This window comes from Marmota monax, unplaced genomic scaffold (assembly GCF_021218885.2).
Source record: "Marmota monax isolate L192 unplaced genomic scaffold, Marmota_monax_Labrador192_F-V1.1 WCK01_AAM20220418_F8-fsc00066, whole genome shotgun sequence".
NCBI classification, from domain to species: domain Eukaryota; kingdom Metazoa; phylum Chordata; class Mammalia; order Rodentia; family Sciuridae; genus Marmota; species Marmota monax.
Window position 1 is genome coordinate 6,227,069 of NW_026692805.1, and position 24,369 is coordinate 6,251,437.

At 39.2% G+C, this 24,369-nt stretch overlaps 1 protein-coding gene across 2 annotated transcripts in view; it reads right to left on the minus strand.

Annotated features, from left to right (window-relative positions):
* Nucleotides 1-732: 732 nt before the first annotated feature.
* The window catches only part of Nrp1 (neuropilin 1), a 142,568-nt gene continuing 118,931 nt past the window's right edge, over nucleotides 733-24,369 (minus strand). The window contains exons 12-18 of one of the 2 annotated variants that reach the window (XM_046448225.2): nucleotides 23,528-23,611; nucleotides 18,997-19,056; nucleotides 13,617-13,754; nucleotides 8,931-9,202; nucleotides 8,341-8,437; nucleotides 5,888-5,938; nucleotides 733-3,629 (exon numbers count right to left, since the gene is read on the minus strand). In XM_046448225.2, coding sequence (XP_046304181.1) covers nucleotides 3,340-3,629; nucleotides 5,888-5,938; nucleotides 8,341-8,437; nucleotides 8,931-9,202; nucleotides 13,617-13,754; nucleotides 18,997-19,056; nucleotides 23,528-23,611 — 992 coding nt within the window. In that variant the 3' untranslated portion in view covers nucleotides 733-3,339. Of the gene's footprint in view, nucleotides 3,630-5,887; nucleotides 5,939-8,340; nucleotides 8,438-8,930; nucleotides 9,203-13,616; nucleotides 13,755-18,996; nucleotides 19,057-23,506; nucleotides 23,612-24,369 lie in introns of both variants that reach the window. The other variant, XM_046448223.2, reaches the window with a different exon arrangement.

The following is a 24,369-nucleotide window of genomic DNA, read 5'->3' on the forward strand; positions in this document are numbered from 1 at the left end:
TTAAATCTTGGGAGATGCCTGAAGTGTCCAGAGAAAAGCAGGAAGTGGAGGAAATATTGATTCATTGGGAAGAGTGATCCACAGCAGTACATTCCACAGGGAGTCCCTGTGTTTTCTGGGCTAAGTTTTTCTGCAATCAGAGGAGGGTAGAGAAAGAATTATTGGTCTATGGACAGTGGGGTTTGGGCGAGCCAAAATATAGTTTATTTTGCTATAATAAACTTCCTAAAGGACTCTACTCCACCTGCTCTGGCTCAACATTTCTGTTGTCTTTGTTTTTGTTATATATTTTTTTCCAGTTATTTTGATCCCAGACGGATCAGACATTTTCCCAAGAATTACCAAATAGCTGGTTGTAATGCTATTCTCAACTTTTCCCTTCTCTAAATTCAGCATAAATATATGCATAAAAATATTTATCATTTATTTTCTATGTGACCAAAACTTACCAGCAGTTATTTGGGAATGTCATAAAACAAATGTTACCAAGTGGAATATAGGACATTGTGGGATTGAAATTTTCCACATGTAAAGTCAAATTCTGAATCCTTTGTCTTGACAGTGTCCAAGTTGGTCTCATATTCTACTTTCAGGAAATGTCTTGTTAATCTTTGATCCTTATGAGGATATTTTAAAAATTTAAGAAGTTTTTCAAAGTTATTGGGTGGTGGGGTGACACCAACTTCTTTAACAAGAACAGAGCTAATATAATAAAAGCCATCAGGTTTGGGATATTTTATGAAAATGTTTAATTCAACTGTTTCTTTGGAATGTAGTAGTCATAGTTTGGAATTTAAGTTACAGTTCAGTTTTATGTGGTTTTTATGCTACTCAGAGTCTTAGAATACAAATGTCATTTAAAGTTAAGGCTTTGCTGTTCATTTTGAAACAACAATTTACAAGTGTCATATTGTCATAGAAAATAAAAATTTCTGTAAAAAAAATTTGCACAAAGTTTTACGATGGTACAAAACATGAAGCAATAATATACCAGTAAAATGAAAACATTTTACTACAGAAAGTTTTATAGATCTCAATAAAGAAAAAATATGTTATTTTACACCTTTAAAAATTACGAAACAATCTAAAACAATATAAACTGAACATTTTGTAACACTGCCTTTACAAATTAATAACTTTATAAACATATATTTTTTAAATATATTTATCAGTGCAAGATACTTTAAAATTTAAAGTTGCAGTATCATTTTTCCTTGGCTGAGGACAACTTTGAAGTCTGTTGCCTTAAAAACAAAATCAAGTCTTACTTAATGCTTTTCTCCTAGTATGATTATAACAACTGAATGAATGCCTCTGGGAACAAAAAAACTATTCTTCTTTCCCGGTGATCGATACTTTCCTGGAACCAAAAGGCATTCTCCATCCCATTAAAACAAGATGAATGGGACTGTGGCGTCCACAATGCAAATGCGACTCCCAACAAATATATCTGAATGAGCCCTGCAGTAACTTTCCTGCAGGAAAGGAGAAAGATCTAAAAATTCTTATCCACACATGGTGTGACAAAAAACACACCAAAACAACCAAATCATCTTTTGGTTCATTAACATGCTGCCTATGAGATATTTATTTCTTTGTGTTGTTAGGGGCTTAGGTCTTGCCAGCCCTAGGCAGGCTTTTTCTTTATGAGCCACTGGAAGTTTCTAGAAGCATTCATTCAAGTCGATTTTTTTAGAGTTGCTTCGGATTGGTTTTTGTCAAACATTTGTTTTGACTTTAGGTCCCCCCACCCCCACCCCCTTATCTTAAAATACTCTGCCCCCAGACAACAAGATTTATAGTTTCTTTCTTAAATTAACTGTTCTCTTTTCCACTTCCCTTGACTGACTCAATATCAAAACAAGAAGGTTCACAGGATCATTCTTGCATATTTGGATGTAAAAATTTCATGTTTTTTTTAGATATTTGGAAGATTTTATTTCAATCCTTCCTTTAGGTCTCATTTGAAAGCCAATTAGTATTATTTCCTCCCTCAATTTATCACTATCTTCCATTAAATACAAACATTCTATCAAACCTCATTCTGATCAGAATAGACAGACAAATGGCTTAAGGAAAAAAGATACTGTCACTTTAACCAGTTAACGAGAAAACCAAAGTTAGACTTTGGAGGGCAAAGTTAGGAATTTCCCTTATTTATTTATTTTTAAACATAAAGTCTAGTAAAATTGTTTGCCATTACCAGCAGGTTAAAGCTGCAAGTTTCTTTTCTGGACAATGGCAGATGCTTAAATTTTAGGAGAGAAAAAAAGACAAGAGGAGAGAAAGAGCAAAGAGTTTACATTTGAAAATACATTCCATATGAAAGAACAATAAGAGAGAATTTTGCAGCTTTATACAAAAGGGTCAAGAGACATGGAATTGAACTACAGACAAAGCAGAACAATTAAGCCACATTGCCAAATCTTCAGAGCCCTTGCCTTCCCGGGGGGCTGACGTCTCACACTAAAATATACTTTCTTCTTGGTCAGTGGGCCACCAGGTTTGATTAAAGAGTAGGGCTTTCACCAGTGAGAAACAGAGTGGGTCGTTAATGTAACACAATGAACCAGTACAAACAGAAAGGCACTTGAGAGGACATCAACTAGCCAGTGCCAAGGATTTTTGTCGCGGTTGTCAGCAGTACACCCAGTTGCCAGCAGTGTTTGGTGATGGCACAGTTTCCTGTTTGGAGTTCACGAGCACGAGACTTAGTACAACACTGGAAAACATCAAGAAAATTTGACGGTATTGCTTCGTAAACAGAGCTGACACACTATATCGGTACTGAGGCTACAGTACTTTCAAAAGAAAACACCCTAATCCTTCTTTGCCTATGCACGACGTGGGCAATTTTACACAAGAACAACTTCAGGAGTCCACCGAAATGCAGTTATGCTAATATATTCTGGACACTGGGGTACAGGTAGCATGTCCATCAAAAGGGCCCCACTGAATACACTTGGTGCCAGCATCTTGGATTTTGCACAGTTTCTGAAAAGAATCCATCAAAGGAAGAGGAGAGAGAGAGAGAGAAGGGAGAAGGGGGAGTAGAAATGAATCATTAAGTCAATCATACTTGGTCTCAACACCAGCATCTGATCATTCAAATTAAACCAACAGAAGAAAGCTGACTGTACATGATTCCGATTGTTAACACAGCTCACTTGTTCATGTCTGTCGGCCATACTCATTGAAGCTCCTGAGAAAAGCCTGGCTCAGTGTCATCAACGCACTTCCCAGCCTGTACAGTGAAAGCAGATCAACAGTTCCCCAGCACGCTCAAAGTAAGTCCTTCCACTTGGATTCTCCGACTTGTCTTTTCACCTCCGTCCGCCTTCATGCCTCTGAATATGTACTCTGTGTATTCAGTTTGTCTTTTTTCAACTTCACACCGTCCACAAGTTCAAAGTTATAGTTCTCCAGGGCTGACAAGTTTCTTTCTGACATCCCATTGTGCCAACAAGCACAGTACAGCACGACCCCACAGACAGCACCCAAGAGGACCCCCAGGGCACTCATAGCTATGATGGTGATAAGGATGGGATCCAAGGTCTTCAGCACATTGCCCGGCTTCCTAGAGATGTTCTTGTCGCTTTCTCCCTCGCCTTCGTATCCTGGGGTGCTGCCTGGGGATAAAATAAAATTGACTCCATGAGCACCACGGATGGACCAGATGAGAGCAGACAGAAAAATCCAGAAAAAGAAAATAAATTAGAGTAAATTCCAGGCTCCAGTTTTTGCCTGTCACCTTTGACTGGTTGTTGGGAGTGAGATGTGGGAGGTGAGGGTGCTGGGATTGAGGCAGAGATCTTAGCACATGGAAAGAGAGGATTCTGCATCAACAGTGAGGTTTATGTTCTAATCTAATTCAGATTTCATGCAGTCTCTGTTTGCACTAGATTGTAATCTATGTTTATCATCCTGGGCCAGATACATGGTCATTACACTTTGGAAAATACTCAGTCACCATTTGTCTAGTCTGTGTGTGGGGGGGAGGAGTGGGTTGGGGAGGGGTGTGTTAAATGTTCCCTGTGCATGTCTCTGACTACAATCCAAGGCACAGGGACACTTTTAGTGTTGAGTTTCCAAGAGCCATTCCCAGAGTCAGGCTCAGTTTACCTATGTGTTTATTCTCCCACCTGGGAAACTGGCAAGTTAAACAAGGTTTTCCCAATTCTACAGCAGTTTCCCTGTAGAAGGACAGATCTTTCAGAACAAGAATGCTGGTATAAAAGGTTTTGTGGCTCAAATCAAGAAACCGTGTCTGTGTCATGCTGAATTGAAGACATTTAATAATCAGCATCTCCACAATGCTGGTAGTTTCACTGGAGACGATCACACTGCTCTGCAGCTGAGTCACTGGGGACATGTTTTCTTTAGAGTGGAACAGGAGAAATTATTAACATGGGAGCTTTGAGCCTAATTACCTGCTACTAGAACAGGACTAAAATGTTAATGTGCAACATGCGTGGTGTTTACTTAATGATGTTCTCATCAACAAAGATTCCAATCAACGAAAACTAAAAATATGAGATGCAAGTCCCTAACCAGGGGAAAACAAGCCTTGGGGGCATATTAATATTCTCTCCCTTGATGAAATATTGTTTTGAAACAGCGTCTAATAAAGTTTATGTCTCTGTGTGGACTTGGAAATGTGTTAATATTTTCAACAGCATAGTGCCATGTTTATTTGTCTGGAGACAAGGTCTGGCTATCTAGGACCACGTTTCTAATGGCAACAGTTGGTGATGAACACTGATGTTCTGGGTGCAGTGCTGCCTGCAGCAGTTATGAGTAATGTTGGGGCAAGTGTCCAACAACCCCCAGAGCCAGCCAGGAGGAACTTCTGGGAATAAAATAACACCAGGCAAAGCCTAACTCTGACCAAATGTCTTGCATTTGATCACAAAGCAATGTTAAATGAAACACATTTTAGAGTTAATCAGACTAAAGTCCAAGGCTACCATCGAATTAGCTGTATCACTTAAGTTTTAGTCTCATCTATAAAATGCAGATAAACATACCCAGTGGAGCTGATGTGAGGTTTAAATGGGATAATGTATGTGAAGTGCTTGGAACATAATGGTTCCTCAATAAATCCTTATCAACACTGCCATCATCATCACCAACCAGGGTTCCAGTAGAGGAAGATGGCAAACGATGGATCAAATGCTATAGATTATTCTAGAAATTGGGCTGTAGACTCTATTTTTTAAATTTTTTTATTTTTTATTTTTATTTTTTGGTACCAGAGATTAAAACCAGGTGCATTTAACCACTGAGCTACACCCCCAGTACTTTTTATCTTTTTTTTTTTTTTTTTGAGACAGGGTTTCACTAAGTTGCTGAGGCCCTTGCTAAATTGCTGAGGCTGCCTTTGAACTTGCAATCCTCTTATAAGTTTAGCTACCTCAGTCTCAGCCTGCTGAGCTGCCAGGATTATAGACATGTGCCACTGTACACAGCCAGGGCTCTAGACTCTTAAGGATTTTACCTGCATATCAATGAAACACAAAAAATTGAGTTGGTGTCAAATTATTGTATGAAAATAATCTTCACAAGTTTTCTATCTTTATAATTATAAAATAACAGCATTTCACTTGATTATCCCTCAGCAATAAAGCTCAGGCAGGTAAAGGCCAGGGTGAGCTGCACTTATATAAACCAAGCTGTCATTGAGGCTCCAAAGGTCCTATGGGCAGCTTAGGAAAGGGTATTCTGTGACTGCAACCCAATCTAGTAACTCACTGCCTCAGGCATACATGTTTATTTTATTCAAACTTCTTTGATATGTCAGTGTATTAGAGTTCCAGAGAAGTTTCTTCACAGACATAATGAAAGGCACAAGAAGTTTAAAAATAATTTGTCTACAAAACATATTTACCTGTTTCATCAATTTTAATTTCTGTGTTCTTTTTATCCGGGTCTGCTGGTTCTGATAAGTCAAACAAAATTGAAAAGATATTGGAACTGCCAACAAAATATAATACACACAGCACAGACACACAAATATGGGCACACACCTCAGCTGGGCTTCCTATGGAGTTTCAATTTTTTTTTTTTAATTGTAGATGGACACATACCTTTATTTTATTTATTTAATTTTTTTTAATGTTGTGCTGAGGATCGAACCCAGTGCTTCACATATGCATGATGAGTGGCCTACCACTGAGCCACAACCCCAGCCCCCCCTTATGAAGTGTTTAGTACAATCTAAATCTACCAAATGACACTGTTGAGCAATACAGAGTCCATGTGAAATGACTGTAAAGTTGGTGGCATCGGGGTGCATCACTCCCTTTGAGAGGTCACATGGAAATCCTGGTAGCATGGCTATCATTAGTGTGTGTTGTTTTAGAGAGAAGGGTAGAAAGACCTAGTTTGGGCATCTGGAATATGGGAAAATCTGGCTTTAGGGAAGAGAAGTGATGTTGTACCTATGGTTACCAGGCTATAGTTTATAGATGATTGTTTCCTAAGTTTGGTACATATTAGTTTGGCTTCCCAAATAGCAAGGTAACTCTTTCATTTTTTTTAATTTATTTTTTTTTTGTAATTGTAGATGGACAGCATGTTTTATTTTATTTATTTATTTTTATGTGGTGCTAAGGATTGAACCCAATGTCTCACATGTGCTAGGCAAGTGTTCTATCACTGAGCTACAGCCCCAGTCAAGCAAGGTAACTCTTGAGGCAAGAGACTGTATCATGTGTATTATCAAAAATAAATAAAATAAAATAGAATTCTCTGAAAGAAGTGAAGTCCCAATATCTTTCACAGTACTGAGTATAGGGGAGAGTTTTGAGCATTTTGTTCATTGCTATAGAATACTGTCTAGAATTTAGAATAATGTATGCACATAATAGGGGCTTTAATAAATTTTTGTTGTATGAATGAATGAATAATTAATAACTAGTTTATACTGTAATATCACCCATGGCTAGATGTTCACGAATATGTATTTGAAGAATAATTATGTAATTATCTTTGACAAGTAAATAAAGTACTCAAATGGAACTCTGGTTTTTATTTTCTGAGGATAATAGCTGCTAGCACCTACAGCTAAGCAGACAAATCACAAAAAGCAAAAGGCTCACAGAATTGTCTTAATCTACACTCACAGTGGCACTTGGCATATAGTGTGTGATCAGTTAAAGCTTGTTGAGCTGAATTAATTTTATTTCTTTGTTTTAGTTTGTGCTCACATCCCTAAAATATCACCAGCATTATTCTCAACTTGGAATGGGAAAGCAACGATATTACATGCACTGTGTAACGATATGAAATACACATTTTAATTGCAGTAGACTTGGACATGGGTGATTTGTAAAACTGCTGCAACTGAAATACTACACTGTATCATTTGTGTGAAGATCTGCAAGGGGGTATGGCATTAAATAGATTTCCTTACACACAATGAAAAACAGATCTGAATTCCCCCCCACACAATTTCTTCAATTGACCCTATCAAATTATTGCTACTTTAGGAATTATATACATTCTATATATTGTATAATAAAAGCTTTGCAGTTGATGAAATGACCAAAAATCTATTAAAGCCAACAGGCCTCCTTTGTCTTAAATTTGCCCAATAGGCTTATTCCATTTTCAGAATAATTAACGTCCTATTATATAATGATATATAACAAAAGTTTAAGTGTAGCAAATGGAGCTTAAGACTAATTACTGTGCTATTACATTGCCATTAGTGATGCTATTTGTAATTATATATCAAGAACTAGGGAATATGAATTGGTTTTCTATGTCAGATTTTTATGCATATAGTACCAGACCCATACAGATCAACTCCGAAATAGTAGGCAGTCTCTGAATTCATTTATCCTTCAAGTCATTTCAGCTTTCTTTAGAGTCAGAAACATCTACTTATTTATAATAAAGCAAATAATGTTGGTTTCTGTGATTCATTAACAATATAATCTTATTAAATTCACTGTGATCAAAATTTTCAAAAGCCTGCTGTTTTGTTTATACACTCAGATATTTGGAATTATCCAGATGTCTGAGCTTTCCACTTTTTATCAAAATGTTTGGGTATGCCATATGTAGTTTGTAAGCTGAGTCTTTCTGCTTTGATAAAATCTTTGGAATCCACATTGTTGACCAAGTTTTGGACGCACCAATCAGACAGTCTAAATAAACTAGGTTAGGTCAGAGGCTAGGGTATGGTAGACTGGCTCAATTTTAAACCCATTGCACCAGAATATGCATTTCATGTGAATGTGCCTACAGGTTACACTGAATTTTGGTTCTAAATGAGCAAGACAGTGACTATCAATGGCAAGTGCTCTATTGTTTCTACATCAAACCTGTACTTACTTGCACAGTCCTCTTGTGAAATGTGGTTATTAATGCTAATGTCATCCACGGCAATCCCGCCGAGATTTCCTTTTCCGATTTCGCCCTCAAAAATCACCTAACAAAATGAGACCATTTTCACAGTATTTGAATGCTCATCCCAAATAGCAGTGTTTACAAATGCTTGTTCAGCCAAAGCAATGGCACATAAATTAAATTCATGAGATATCGCATAAGCACACACTTTGCTCATCAATCCATATCAACTGCCTGGTGATGGCAGAGAACTTCTCCTTACATTCTCTTTCTATAACACAAACTTTAAAATGGGGGAAAACCAGCAAATAACAGGAATGATATCTTGTGACAGCTCCAAAATAGATAACAAAGAAGACTCTCCCTTTTCTCCACAAGTTGTTTCTCTTCTTATAAACTAGGAGACTGTGAAATATGCTATGGAGATAATTATCCCTGCAGCAATAGCTCAGGTTTGGGAAATACCTAAAATCATTTCTTGGAAGAATTCCTGCATCTCATTTGCATAACCTTCCAAATATTATCCCAGCTTCCTGAACCTATTTTCCTCTCCAACCTAGGAAAGGGGGTCATACCTGATAGAGTTTCAGAGACTTGTGGAGCAAGACACGCCCTTCCTTCCAGTGGTCTCCTTGGTGCCCAATGGCCATCCAGACTAGCTGATCATACTCCTCTGGCTTCTGGTAGCGCAGTTTGACCCGAAGGGTGCCCACGTGGGAACCAGACATGTGATACCAGAAGGTCATGCAGTGGGCAGAGTTCTGGGAATAGACCACAGGGCTCACCAGGCGGGCCACTTTGCCCTTCTGATTTTCATCAGCTTGGGAATAGATGAAGTTGCCATCTCCTGCTGTGACAAAGAACTGCATTAGGGAGTGTGGCCAAAGTACATGTTCCTTTGTTTCTTTCCTTTCAAGATCCACCAAACAACATTTCTTTTCTAAGCTGAGCATGAAGAACCTAGATATCCCGTGGAAAGAAAATGCCCAGGAAAGGCGCAGAGTTCCTATTCTAAACTTCTGCAAGTTGACATTTGACTGGGGGAAGGCTGCCAAGCCATACTGATTTGAATAGTAGATGTCTGGAATGCATTGTCAAATAGACAAAGCTATGATGCAAGTTGACCTTGGTACCTTTGATGGTAGATTGGAAGCACAATTGTACCCAGACTGCATAGAAAGTGGTCTCACTGTCTAAGAGAAATTTATTTTAATGTGACTTTAAGATCATTTCAGCAGCAACTAGGTAAACACAAACATCAAATGGAGTAGTTTTGATGTCTTCATATTCATCATCTGAGCAGTGGGACTTCTGGTTGGTTGATGATGCTTTGGTCACTATTGCTGCTTGATGAAAATAAAGCTGTGGTTTTGGCAAATAACCTAGCAACTCTTTTTGCTCGTTCTTTTTAAATTTGATTATCTTAGCTTATGTTAATGTTTCTATGAATTTCTTAAACACACCCCAAGAGCCTGATTGTCAACTGTGAGTCCAGCTTCTATTTGATGTACTTCTGGTTCAAGGAGAAGCAAGGTTGCATTTTTTGAGGCTCATTAGAATGTGCCATTTTGGCAACGTCGACACTTGCGGAGTGGTGAGGATTGACTCTTGGCTTTGCTTTTAATTACCCCCAGTGGGAACATTTCCTCCTGCCACCACCTGGTCTAAACACACAACTCATGTTTCACTGTTTGCTCTGCAAATAGAAATCACTGACTCTTATGCCTCACCTGATGTAAGTGTGAATGTGATGCTCAGCCTCAGTGGACAGCAGGATGTTTTGTTTGCTGCCCAGGAGACTTATGTGTTTGCAAGGCACTTTTTCACCATGCATATGTGAGCACGTCCTTGTGTCTGATCACCTGTATCAACAGTGTCTGGGTGGAAGTGAGTGATAGTGGGCAGTTTTCTTTTCTTACCTGACTGCCTACATAAGATCCCTGTCCCCAACCCCCAACATTCTCATTTAAACCAAGTAAATGAAACGAAGGGTGTACATAAGCCAAAACTCTAGCAGGATGTATGATACTGCAGCACATCTCTCTCACTCTGCCCTTGTGGAGGTTCCCTTGTGTTCAAGCAGATTCATTTACTCCTGGGATTTGTTTTGCCCCACTATTTGACCAAGCCATGGTCACCTGCCTGTATGATAGTGCCGTGACTAGATTGGTCCACTGAGATGGGCAGGGAAAAAATACACCCACCCTGCCTTGGCTCCCCCAACCTTCTGGAAGAAGACTGAAGTTGGCAATGCTGCGGAGAGGAAATGCATTATGGAGCCTATTTATGAGCTTATTTTTTGGGTTTAGTTAGGCTAGTTGGAGAACAGGTGGTAGAAAGAAGGAGAGAGTTGGTCATTGGTGGGGAGAGGAAGGCTGCCTGAGAAGTGCCTCACAGCTCTGCCCTGCTGCCATTGTTGTCTTTTAAAAATTCACTCGTGTCATTCCTCTGCTTAAAATTCCTCAGTTGCTCTCTCCTGCCTTCTGCCCATCCGGATTTCTTCATAGCACTTGCCTGCCATAAATCTAACTACTGTACATGAAGCATCTGTCCAACCACTCCAACTTGTAACTCATTAAAATAGGCCTAGCTTAGCCAGTTTCTAAGGCAGGACCTCTTCCTCTGACCCCTTCCATGTTCTTTTAAAATCATGGGTCATCTCTGCCACTGAATGCCCCCACTCAGTGGCATTGTAATGGTTTCTCTCACACAACTGGACTGTGAGCTCCCCAAGAGCAGGAATGCCCTTCTGTATACAATAGTCCTTCAATATCTGAAGCAGGGTGCTTGCTTATAGGATCCCATGGAAACAAAGTCCATGCGCAAGTCCCTTGTACAAAATAGTGCAGTGCAATCTGCCTTCTGCACCCATGAGTTTCACATTCATAAATTTAATTAATCTCTGATGGAAAATATTTGAAAAGAAAACTGCATCATAGTCGAACAGATACAGACTATTTTCCCCTTGTCATTGTTTCCTAAACAGTATGGGATAAGAATTAGTGACATAGAATTTACTTTATGGTAGGTAGGTATTATAAGTAACCTGGAGATGATTTAAAGTACACAGGAGGATGTTGGTAGGCTCTATGCAAACACCATGTCATTTTATACACAGGACTTGAGCATTTATAGGTTTTGATATCTATGGGGGTCCTGGAACCAATCCCATGTGAATATAAAGGGATCTATGACTATATTTGCACATACCCTATACAATGTCCAACACAGCTTCTGCCATGTAAAAGAGTTACCCCAAAAGCATTTGTCCAATGAATGAGGCAAAGAGGCTGAGCTTTAGGCATCTTCTATAAGGAAGTACATAGTTTTAATTCTTATGAGATCAAACATAGATCAAACCAAGTGGGATTCCTTTCACTAAGTAGTAGTAATAATAATAATACCTCAATGTCTGATTTGCAAAGTTCCAAATAGTATTGTTAAAAATTGCTATATACTACCCAATGTCCATCTGTGAGTGTATGTGAGCTTTGTATAGCTCTTTTTATCTAGATTTTTTTTTCTTGTTAACAAGTTCCTGCCTTTAAGACATCAGGCTCACCCATCTCTCTCAGACGATTGTATTTCTCATGCTGTGGGAGGCTCTTTCTAGTCAGAGCAGACCTGGCACCACAGCCAAGTAAATCTGGGTGGCTGGGAGAACAAAGGAGCCAAATCCTTCTGAATCACACTTCTCAGCTGTTAATCTAAGACGAGCTCTCCTTCTCTGATACTCCAACACATAAAGCGCTGATATTTTCCCTTTCAGGGGTTTTATCACAGTTCTGGGTCAGGAACTCTGTCTTCATTTTCTCAATTAGCACTTTACTTCTGCAAGCCTTTTAGCTTTTGTCTCTGGCTAACATAGCTTTTAACCTCCTTTGAATGTCAGATCCTACTGAGCCATTTTGCTTCACTTTGCATCAATTTTTCCACCATTACTGCCTTCATTTCAGCTAATTGCATTTAGTTAATTTGATGCCATTTATATGTACAGTGCCATTTACAGTCAAAGTATTTTAAGTTTTCTAAAACTGCTTGTCTTAAGATTCAATGGAAAGTGTCTCAGAATTGAAGAAGTCCAATTTTATCCAATTTCCTTGTCATTCTCATTAGGCAAGGAGGTAGCCGTGGTGGAAGGAGGCCTATTCAACCTACTTAATGGTTATGTTCACTGAGAAAAAAGTGAACAACAAAATGGGAAATGCATGAAGAGCCCTGTGCCCAGCCGTCAGCCCACAGACCCAGTCAACTACTCTACCAGTCCGGAGAGAACTTAATCAGATTTCTCAGCATCTCCAAATGCCCCTCTGGGGTACCTTATGGGAAGCCATTATTTGAGTAAGCAGTCTTCTGTATCACTGAGTGGAGTAGGAGTTTGGGTTTTGTTGTAAGTGTGTTTATTTAAGTGTAGTTTGTGGTGTGTGTGTGTGAGAGAGAGAGAGACTGAGAGAGACTTCTTGGCAGGAACCTACTGATTCTTTATATGGTACCTCGAAGTTATAAAAGTGATAAAATGATTAGGAGGGGAACAGGATGGAGGTGGAAAAAGAGTTCACTGGAGCAATGTCAGCTCTCTTTGTTTTCTAATTCCTTCCTTCCTCACCCATTAATCTTAGGAGAAAAATAAGGGATGAGGGGGGATGGGTTGTGAGCTGGGGTGTGGTAAGGTTCCTACATGGCAGGAGAAAAGATTTAAAAGTCTTGCCCCAGAGAATAAGAATCTCACCCATTTTGTAAGCATTGGACTGGCTTCTTGCTTCTTTAGTTGTAAAATCAGTGAAAACACATAATGCCTGGACATAAAGTAATCCAGAGTTGGGAATGACAGAGATAAATAATCCAGAGTCAGGGATGATAGAGAAGAAATAAGATTCTTATGATGTGATTATTGTTGAAGGAGAGGTATGCTCATATAGTGTTCACTATTTCATTTTTTTGCAGTTGAATATGTTTAAAATTGTTTCAGTAAAAAGTTCAGAAAAAGTGTAAGACGAGAATGAATTCACCTATCCTTTCCCAGTTTGCTGCTCTTAAAGGAGGCTAGTCAGTGGCTCAATTCAATCGTATTCTTATTATTTGCCCTAAGCTCTTCTCTACCTGGGAATGAGAACTTGTTTATTCAGAAAATTAGAAAATGATTATAGTATTTTATAAGGCCCCTAAATTCACAGGTACCAGACACCCCCAACCCCCAGTAGTATCTTCTTTTACCAAAAAGGATTTGCAATGCCCTTAGACCATAGTGCCCTCCCCTTTACCTGTATGATCCTGAATGGGTCCTGTTTTGCTGGTGAGGACACTCCACTTGAGCTGTACGTGATTGTCATGTTCCCAGTGACAGAATGTCTTGTGAGAGCCCCAGCCAAACTCACAGTTAAAACCATATGTTGGAAACTCTTCAGTGGGTGGAAAGGAAAAACAGAGACAAGCAGAGAAAGACAAATTTAATCATTCAGGGTCAAAAAGGCCTTTTATACGATCACGAACAGCATGATTTTTATAACTTCACATCCGTTCAAAAATTCTGGGAAAGCCACAAAATCCAGGATTACCAAGAAATCAATTGATGTATGGAGATGTCAAAATGTTTGCAAAATCCCATTTAGTATTACTATTATTTTGTATCCAGCTTTAAAAAGATTATGGACTGCCTGTCAAATTGGGTTTACATAAAACTTCCAGGAAGGCTACTTTCCAAGGCACGTATATTACATTTGCAGCATTTTCCTTATTTCCACAGTATTTAACATGAAAGATATTCTGTTCTTGAGGATGAGTCATATAAATTGATATCCATCAATGAAAAGAATGTTATTAGAGATAGACCCCCAAATCTCAAAAACCTAGAGATGAGGATTGGTTGAATGCCTCACCCTGGTAGCTGTCTGTTTGCACCCCACCAGCTGATGTTTCAGGCCTTTAGTGTCAGTCAGGGTAGAAATCTTTGCAGCATTTTCTTAAGACTATTTTTTCCCCCTGAATTTCCATCAGGTCAATTAATTTAAGAATAAGTTTCTGCTTTTTTAGTGAATTTCTAAATTTGCATATAAATTGTTCGCTCCACTTAAAACCCCAATGCAAGGTCATGAAAAGCCAAAGCACATTAAAATAGGCACCCATTTTAATTTTTTTAATCTTCAGAATGCTTCCTTTGGAAGCTGAAAAGAAAGCATGAATAGATTCACAGGAATGATTCAACTCCTGGATTTTACAAGGTGCTGACTATGGTTGTGTGCTAAAACTCATAGCTTTATTCTTTTATTCCTCCTTTTTGAAAGGAGCTAGACATTTTAAGAATGGAAAACAGAAAATCATTGATACTAGGAATTTATTTTGGTAAAAAGTAAGCTAGCAATAAGGATAATTCTAAAGATGAAATTCTCATGCTCTGTCTGTCCCACACTCACCTCCCCCCAAAGGAAGAGAAGCATACAAAAGGGCTATTTTCTCCAGGAAGGAGGGCCTTTGCGTCTCCTTGAGTTCAGGCAAGCCACAAGATGGCAGCATTGAAACGGATAGAAAGATGAGGGCCTCTAGCCAATTGAACTTAAGCCTCAAAAGAACTGCTATGTACAATAATGGAAGTCTGGATAGTGCTGCCTTAGGGTCAGGCTGAGACCAGATCTCATTTTGAGCCTTTCTTTAACTTGCCCAAGTGTTTAACACAGATTTTCTTGCTTTCCCCTCTGTGTCTGGTCTCCACTGCCCCTCCCCCCACTTTAACAATGGCCAAAGGAATTTTAATGGAAAGATTTATTAAATAGATAAGGATGATTTACTCCACATTTCTGGTTTCCAAGGAACCTTTTTCAAGGCTAATGTCAAATTTTGGAAGGAACCCACTATATGGATAGTTAAAAATGAACAGGATGGATTCCCCAGTATTAATGTGACCTCCCAAAGGGTGGACAGGGCCACTTTGGAAAAATGCAGTAAGCCATGAGATGTTTTTAATGTGAGCATGGTCAGTTAGTGCAGAAGGGCTGTGTTTTGCAGCTATAGTGTCATGGGAGAGGTGTATTTCATGTCTAGTCTATCATAACCATGAAACAGGTCTCCTTAAGGGATGAGAAACTCTCCTCCAAATTGACCACACTCTGGTGCAACAAGATGAATTGTGCAGAAGAAATAGTCCACTAAACAGTGAAAGAATGGTTGAGCAACTTCGGATGTTAACGTCCATGGCCGTGGAATGTACTGTTGCATAATCTCAGAGAATGTTAATATTGGAAAATGTTACTGTAAGTGCCGTTTTGATTTTTCTCCTGAAATGTACTTTATGAGACCCATACATACAGGAGGGCAGAAAGCCATTACAGCACACACATTTCTGATTCTATCTGCCTTGTTAATACATTAAATTTACACCACAGTGCAGAAAATCACATCGTCCATTATTTTGACTATTAACATTCTAATTACATGAAGTATATGAACTTGGATATTCTTGTAATGACCAGAGAAGGGAACAGCTTTGCCAGGAAAGATAGTTCTAGCATTTCTTATCACTGCAGCGAAGGGCATCTTTATCTTCCAAAGGCCTTTCCAATCCTGTGAATTTAACTAGGAGAACTGGTCTGTTTTTTTTCTACTTTACTGGTCTTATGTCTTCTTGCCTTGCTCATATAATTGATGGCCATCTTGTTTATTTAAAAGAAATGTTATTAAATCAATGCATTTTGTTGGGGAGGGCAGTGGAATACGTAGCTCAATGTTGAGAATTCAGGCCAGAATAGAAAAATAATTAAATACACAAAATACCTGTAAACATTTATAGGTAGGAAAAAAGGAAGCCAGAAAGGGAGGAAGAGACAAGCCTAGAAGGAGAGAAGAAAAAGGCAGAGAAAGGACAAGAATAAAAGGCAAATGGACAAAGGGAATAAATATACAGGACTATTGACCTTTAAATTTTCAAAATATTACTAGGGCCCTGTAGCTGCACACAATTCTCATTAAATTCAATGGGAATAATCTGGCTAAATCCCTTCTTGACTCTTAAAAATAGCAGGAAACAATATTCTGAACTTAAAACGAATTTATAGCCCCTGTAAGCACCAGCTGCGCTTGTTGAACTTACCTTGCCCGCAGATGAATCATTAGCACCATATATGCACAAGGATTTAATTTTTAAATCTGGCATTCAAAGCTTCTATTGAGTAAGTTCACTGCTTGCACATAGACTGGTCTTTCAGCCCAAACAAGTATAGGTGCCAAGGCCCATGTAATCATGGGTTAAGAACACGCTGTGGGCTGCAGGAGTCTAAAGAACTCTGAGAAGAAGAGCCCTCCCCAAAGAGAGCCGGATTAAAAAATGCAGGGTTCTCATCATTTTCAGGAGGAATATTAATAGGCTTTTCTGCATCTGACCAGAACCCAGACAGTATATGAATATTGTGTGCCCACTGAGTTTATTTTAATGATAAGAATCCTCAAAATGAAATCATAATAACTTTGCCTGAATCTATAATGGCTCCAGCAAAATTGAATTATAATGCAAGTTTAGGGGTCTGATCTGCAGCTGCTTGTGAAGATGTCAGAAGAATCTGAAGTCCGCAGAGCAGCATGAATCAAGGTATTGATTAGATGAGTCCAGTCACTGGGTGAATACCCCAGAGTTAGACAGCAACAGAGGGGACCCCGACGCAAAGCCTGCTTAGGTCCTTGTGAAGCTTTCTGAGAATGGACTTAGCCGGAAGGAGACAAGGCACAGAACGCTTCCAAAAAGGGTTCAACAGTCCATTAACCACCAAGGAAGGCTTGGAGATGAGATTCATAACACAGACAATGGAAAAACAGGAAACCAAGACCATTTGTAAAGGGCTGTGGGCCAACTGTGAAATTCCAACAATATCTGACCACCCCTATCAGCAAGCGGCATGGTTTGAACTGATCTCATTCAAATGGTGGAAGTAATGGGTCTTGCTAGTTTGTGCTGTGTACACCTGCCCTCTAACCACAGCAGACCCTAGATAAGGAGTCTGCCTGGCCCCCCTTGGTGAAGCCATCCCACAAGTGACCTTGAGGTCATGCACAAATCAAATGGGTTACCCAAATCATTCCTGCTCTGATAATAGAGACCTTCCACATTTAGAGAGGATTTCCAGTCTCAGAATTCGATGTAATTTTCCATTTTCTCCACAGCTGTGGTTCACTTTCATTTTTAAAAAAACGATCCCTATCATTTTTAATAGGCAAGAAGAGAGATGAGATAAAACAAACGAGTTGGCAACTTCACAGTGGCTTTAATTACTTCTCTGGGAAGAGAAGAAACTAAAACAACAGTTAAAATGCAGGTGACATTATCAGAACTCCATTTATTCACCTTGCTCCTCTTCCTGATTGCAGAGAGTCATACAGAAAGAGCCACCTGGCAGTCACTATCACTTCTCCACAGAGAACCATGCTGAGGGCAGAGAACTCTCAGGAAAGGTAGGAAGCCGGTAGGGAAGAAGCAGCACTTCCCTCCGCTTCCTTTATCAGGGGTGGCTGCACAAGCCCCAAAGACCACATTTTATAATTTGAAAAGACCTGGGTAAGGCTAAGAACTTTCAGAATTTAGGTGCTTATTCTTCTGCTAAACCTTTTGGTGTCTGGGGATGTGTGAGCCCCTTGGCAGCAGGAATTTTGTCAACCTGAGCATACCAAGGGAAATCTGGGATTAAGTTCAATGGAAAAAAGAAGTTTGTTTTGCAGTTGAATCGGGCCAAGAGTGACAGCGTCCTTTAAGGAAGCATACTAATTAGAGCGGCCCTTTCTACTTTCTGCCTCGCTGGGGAGTGTCCTACTGTTGAGGAAACATTAATACACACCACACGCCCCATTAATAAATGACTGTGGAGGCCAAGGCTGACTGAGCTTCAATAAAGGAAATGGAAGAAGCTGGAAAACTGACCTGTTCACCTTACTCTAATGATTAACTTTAAAGTATTTAAAACCTCTGATTGCTTATACTGACTGTTTCCCTTCGTGAGTGCCTGTGGGGAAGAATGTCACAGAATACTAACAAAAAAAAAACAAAAGAGACCTCGAGGGAGGCCACCGAGTCACTGTGGCACTGGGGCTGGCCACTGATAAACAGCACCACCAGGGCTTTAAAAGTCATTAGCCTTTTCTATTAATAAAAGGATGAGGGGGCTGTTCCTGAGGGCGCTCCTCTTGGTTTCCTGAGCCCTGTTGCGTGGCACGCCCACTGCAAATGCTATTGTACAACTGCCAACTCCGTGGCCAGCAGAACTGACAAACTTTGCGTGTCTCGGTTTTGCAGAATTGAGATGAAAATAAATAGTCAGGCTGCTGCTTGTGAGAGTTCCTTTTCCTGTAAGTTTGCAAACACAGTCCATGTCCTAGATGTGCTGTGTTTAAACAAAGTATGTTACTCAGTTCCTTCGGTTGAGAGCTGGGATTGTCACCATTTGGCAATTACTGATGGAGAAGGAAATCTCACTCCCTGCTGCATATACATGTGGATGAAAGGAAAGCAGTATTTATGGCTCATGCTTGGAGACCAGATGCTGCATGGCATCTCTCCTTCTAGGACTTTCAGGGAAATGGAAAGCACAGAGCACAATGATGCATTATTTTGGGGGGACACTGGAGGAGGCAAATGGAATCTACCACATTTTATCATTTATTTGGTACCTGATTGTATCGTGCTGTCTATTACTGTCGGCTTTTCTGTGGTCAACACAGTGGTACCACCTGGAAAACAAAAGAAATAACATACAAAAATAAGAAAATGCAAGATAATGTGCAGCTATGTATGTTTACATCAATCAGAGGCAAACATTTGCTACAGAAAATCCTTCCTTTAATTCCAGCTGTAACAATTGTTTCACTGAAATCTTGCCCACCATGATTTCAAATGCAAATATCATTACTTTTCACCTAACACACTTGTGTTTTAAAATATTTCACTAAATCAGCAAACATACATTATCTAGATTTATGATGTACAACATGATGTTTCAATACACACACACACATTGTAGAAAGGCTAAATCAAGCTAATTAACATATGCATTACCTCACACGCCTATTCTTTTTTTTTGAGGTGAGAACACATAAAATCCATTATCTTAGCAAGTTTCAAGTATTGAATATATCATAACATATTTCTTTGTAAAGCATGAGGAGTTTGAGACTTTGTCCCAATGGCGTGCACTGACTCCCAGGCTAAGTGCAACAAACAGTTGCAACAGTGAAAGGCAAGAGCCTCTGAAAGTCCTGGATGACTTTGAGTATCTTGACCTAGACCTCTAAGCTTCAAACAGTTTCCAAGGTTTCAGATGTATGCCTGTAGGGGCATTGCAAGGCTAGTCTCCACAATCTATTCAGAAATCAGAGGCTTCAGGTAGATGGTAATTGTTTCTCTTCTCCCACCCCTTTCTCTTTCTTTTTTTCCTTTGCTGCTGTAGCTGTTTATTTTTCTCAAGGACAAATATTCCACCCAGTATGTGGTTTGGAGAAGCGGCAGGAAGCAGCACAGAAAGGGGAAGGAGATAAATGTTTCTTCACATCCCAAGGAACTAGAAGCTTGAACAAATAGTACCCATAGTATTGTAAGCTCTCAATGAGTTCGGATTTCTTTGGAATTCCTGGTCAGGGGATAGGCACCACCTTATGGAGACTTAACTTTACCTCCCCCTTTCCCACATTTCAGCTTTTCCATTTTCTACACACCATCAAACCTCTGTAATGTTCTTAAACTTGCCCAACCTTAAGAATGACCTTGATTGCTTGTTGCAATTGCAGTTTCCTCTCCACCCATCCTTTCCAGACATAACTAGGAACCAGACTCTCTAGGGGTAAGCCCTTGAAGTTTGTCTTTTTCAATGATTCTCAGATGAGTCTAATAATCCATCAAATTTAGGAAATGGTGGTTTGCTTTTTATCACTTAGGTGCTTAAGAAGGTTGTTTCTACTTAAGTGTATCTGTCATGCAGATTGTGGTTGGAGGAAATCTTTTATTCTAAAAGATAAAGTACTGGGCCAATTCAGGGTAAGGACATGGGGGTGGGCCAATGACTTATGGGAAATTTCAGAGATAGTTACAAGGTGTTATAATTATGCACCTTCCAACAGTATTATTCAATAAAGATTTATTCAGGCCAAGCTTATACTGCAGATCCCACAGATCAGAAATCACGTTATATGCTGATATCATGAATACAGAGATATAAAACTGTGCTCTTGGAATGGTCTAAGATTTCTAAGTTAATCAATTATAGCACCAAGTCACATTTACCCCAGTTCTCCCAGTAAAGATGCTGCATGAATGGTCACACGTGTGCATGGCCTCAGTAAGGCAGGCACTAGGAAAAAAGAGTTATATATATTATGGGTTAAGAAGGTGAGTCTATAATGGTAGAATTGGAGGGAGGCCAGAATACATTAGCATTCTGTTCCCAGTGGTCTTAGAGGAGAAAGATTCAAGGTGAAAATTCACTTTTATATCCGATATGCATTATCAGTTTTGTTATAGGTTAGGAGCCAAATTCCACTGTTGGGTACACACAGCTCCAATGTGAAGTTTGGCCTCCTCATGCCTTTGAAGCCAATTGTATTATCTAATGACTTCAAAGGCATTTGCAAATAAGTAACTTCAGGGGTAAATTTTCACCTTAGCAAGCAAGCATGGTAAAGCAAAGGCTCTCCTGTTTCTACATACTGGGTACAGCTCACCCAAAATTCAGTGTTGTTAATAAGTAATGAGCATTTTTTCTAGAGTATTTCTCCCTCTCTACACAAATAGGTCACCCCAGGAGGAGAAATTAAATAGACATCATCTGTGTTAAGTAACTGAACACCACCAAAGAGAGCTTTGGTCCCAATTTCCACATTCCCACCTATCAGGGTTAAAGTGAGAATGCTCTTGATTTGGTTTTATTACACGGAACATCCAAAGTTAAAGCCCTGACAGAAAAGTCTGAGATAATTAGCAAAAGGGATGAGGAATGGCATGTGAGCACAGAGGTGCAGTTTTTAGATGTAAAAAGGTGCTTGGGTTAGGTGAGGGTTTTAATCCTTGAAAACAATTCATAGGAGTACAACCTTTTTTTGAAAAAGAATAGCACATAGCTTCATAAAGCAAAATATGCTTTTACAAAAGGAAAAACTGACCTTGATGCAAGAAATGACTGTGAAGCATGAGAATATCTTTTAAAATTACTTCTTGATGAGGATGTGGGGTGGGCATTATCAATACCATCAGAGGTTCTTAATGTATGCATATATTCATAGAATAGTTGTTGAAACAAATATACTGGTGTGAGAAAACTTCCCCCCATTGGTAATATGTAAATACTAATAGAATTAAATTTTTCTCTCTCGACTCAAGAAACAATCTTAAACATTGTAGGTAAAGCAAAACCTTGTACTTTTAAAGGGTTGTCAGTGTTTCCACTATAAATGACCCATTTTCTGTGGTTTGTGACTCCCCGCCATACACAGTTTGCTCCAGGCTAACATACTTGCCCTATTTCATTCAAAGGCTTCAGTTTCAATTGATTCAGTCATGAACTAATGCAAAAAATGAGAAGGTTGTTTGTTCTGATATAAGGACTAAATCTGAGGCTTTGTTTCTAATCGATATTAACTGACCACTTTAGGGTTTATGAAGAAAAGAACCCCTCAAAAAGAGGGCAATTGAAAAGGGTATATTGTGATTCTGGGATCATTCCTTTTTATGAGGAATTTCACTACAGATGTGTGACAAGGTCTATATAATCCTGAGGTTTGTGAAAGAGTGTTACAGTAATCCTGGGAAGGTTCCACAGGACCTACTCATGGAATGGTAGTTTTTTACATCAGGGTTTTCAACTTGAACTTGACATCTGACATAGAAAAATACCTCTGCATTAGTTAATTTTCATGGCTTGTGGTTACTTATATGTAATATTTATAGTCAAAAGCTCATAGCAATGTAATGCTTATTGGTTATGTGAATGTAAGTGATAATCCTTGAAATCTGGGGAGCAATGGCTTTAGGAGGTGGGATTAAAAGGTAAACCCAGTTCATAGGACACTAAATTTTGGGGAAAATTTTTTTAACCCTTTATTTCATTTTGGAGTGCAGAGTTCTCTGACTCCTGAGAGAAGAGCTTCTGAAGTAATTGGAAATGATGGGACATTCCCTGAATTTTAAATGAACATATTAGCCAATAACCTCTTCCATAAAGTTACAATAGCTCTTCCATAAAGTTACATGTTAACAACTTAGTTACAATAGTTCCAATAGCTCTTCCATAAAGTTACATGTTAACAACTTCAGTTTTGACCATGGAAATTAATTATGTGGGCTATCTGAGTCTATTTTGGGCAAAAATACAGACTTGCACTGAAAGGTTCAAGCTTAATCTAACAGGAGAGTCACATGCTCTACAAAACTGCATTTTTGACCCAGGTAGCAGTTATGGTCCCATGATACCTTTTGCAACAATTGAGAGCAAATTCTAGCTCCCTGGTCAATTCCCAAATCCTGTTTCCCCACTTGCCTAATATTTTCCTCTGCCATTTCAAGTAAAAGAGAAGGTCACTTTCTAGCTTTTACGGTTGCAGAAATTTGGGGTAATACTGGATTAATTATGAGGCATTCAGCACACACCATCTCTGAGATATTTGCTAGTGGTGGTGGTGTGCAATAACAACTAATTCTACCTTTGTAAATTTTCATGTAAAATGATTTATAGAATCCTCCTCACTTAAAAGTTGCATTTCAAATATAAGCCTAATTGAATCAATTAGTTAGATAAAGCTCCACTCAAAAAAAAAATATTGTCCTCATTAGGAAAAGAAAATAAACATTTTGAAGAGTGTAGCTCTGAATGGGTGGTGTACCACGTTATGGCAGGAGTTAGGGTCTGAAGATGAGTATTTGTTTAGCACATTCAGTCTTGGAGAAATTCTTATTTAATTAAGAGAATCCTAACCTTTGGATCTGAAAAGGATTCAACCCATTCTTTCAAATGGTTACTTGGAGATGTGTGAAAATGAAGATGATGTGGTCAGGCTGCCTCTATTCCTAGTGAAGCTTTGCCATTATGCTCATGTCCACCACCATGAGGTGTTAGAACACACACAGACATTAGCTGGGCTCAACCACCACATGAACTGAAATGGAACAGCAATGGGATGAAGATGGTTTCTGCACCTGTGAGCTGGAAGTCATCACCTGTTCCGCTGTGGCAGTTGGCCTGGTCGTCATCACATTCATCCACTGGGTTCCCATTGGGAGTGGTTGGTCCAGCTGTAGGTGCTGAAATGAGATCCAAGGATTACTGTCTCACACCTCTGAAATGTATTCTCAAGGTTTGGGCTGTTGAATCTGCTAAAGCTTTTGCAGAAAACTCTAATCTGTAGTAAGAAGGCCAGAGCCATGCTTTGCCTCTCTTTCAGGAGGCTAAATACACTTGGATTTTGCAGAATGCACCAGAGTTGCTTTGGTATTTGATCTGTATCTGCTGAGTGGAGCTGGCTGCCTTAGCATTTTATATATTGCTTTCTACATAAACATCCTCTTTCCGAAAAGCTCTTGAATTCTCACTGGCCTGGAGTTGAGAACTCTGATGATAGAGATTTTGCTTGAACTGTTTTTCATTTCATTTTTAAGGTAATAGAGAATTCGCTTGTCATGAATTCTTTTGTATACTTAGTATTGACCAAATTTGTTAGGTGTATGATCTTTTTCCCCAAAAGGGAGCATCAATATTCACACTTAGAACCACATTGTTCTTTTTTAAAAGAGTTATTCCATTTCTAAGTAGCTTCTCAACCTGTGAGCCCTCTTGCCAGAGCAGGTGTGTGAGAGGAGTTGTCTCATATATCCTGAGGTCATGTTACCTGGACTCCCATGGGACTGCATTCCAGAGTTGGCAGGTATTCCCATATCTTTGAATTTGTAGTTGAAAGGTAGCCAACATTAATCAAAGACTGCTTTTGAAGTCCTTTAAATTTAGTTCAGTCTACTTTTTTGTTTTTCAGGCTGTTACTCATTTTTGCAATCTGTTTAATATT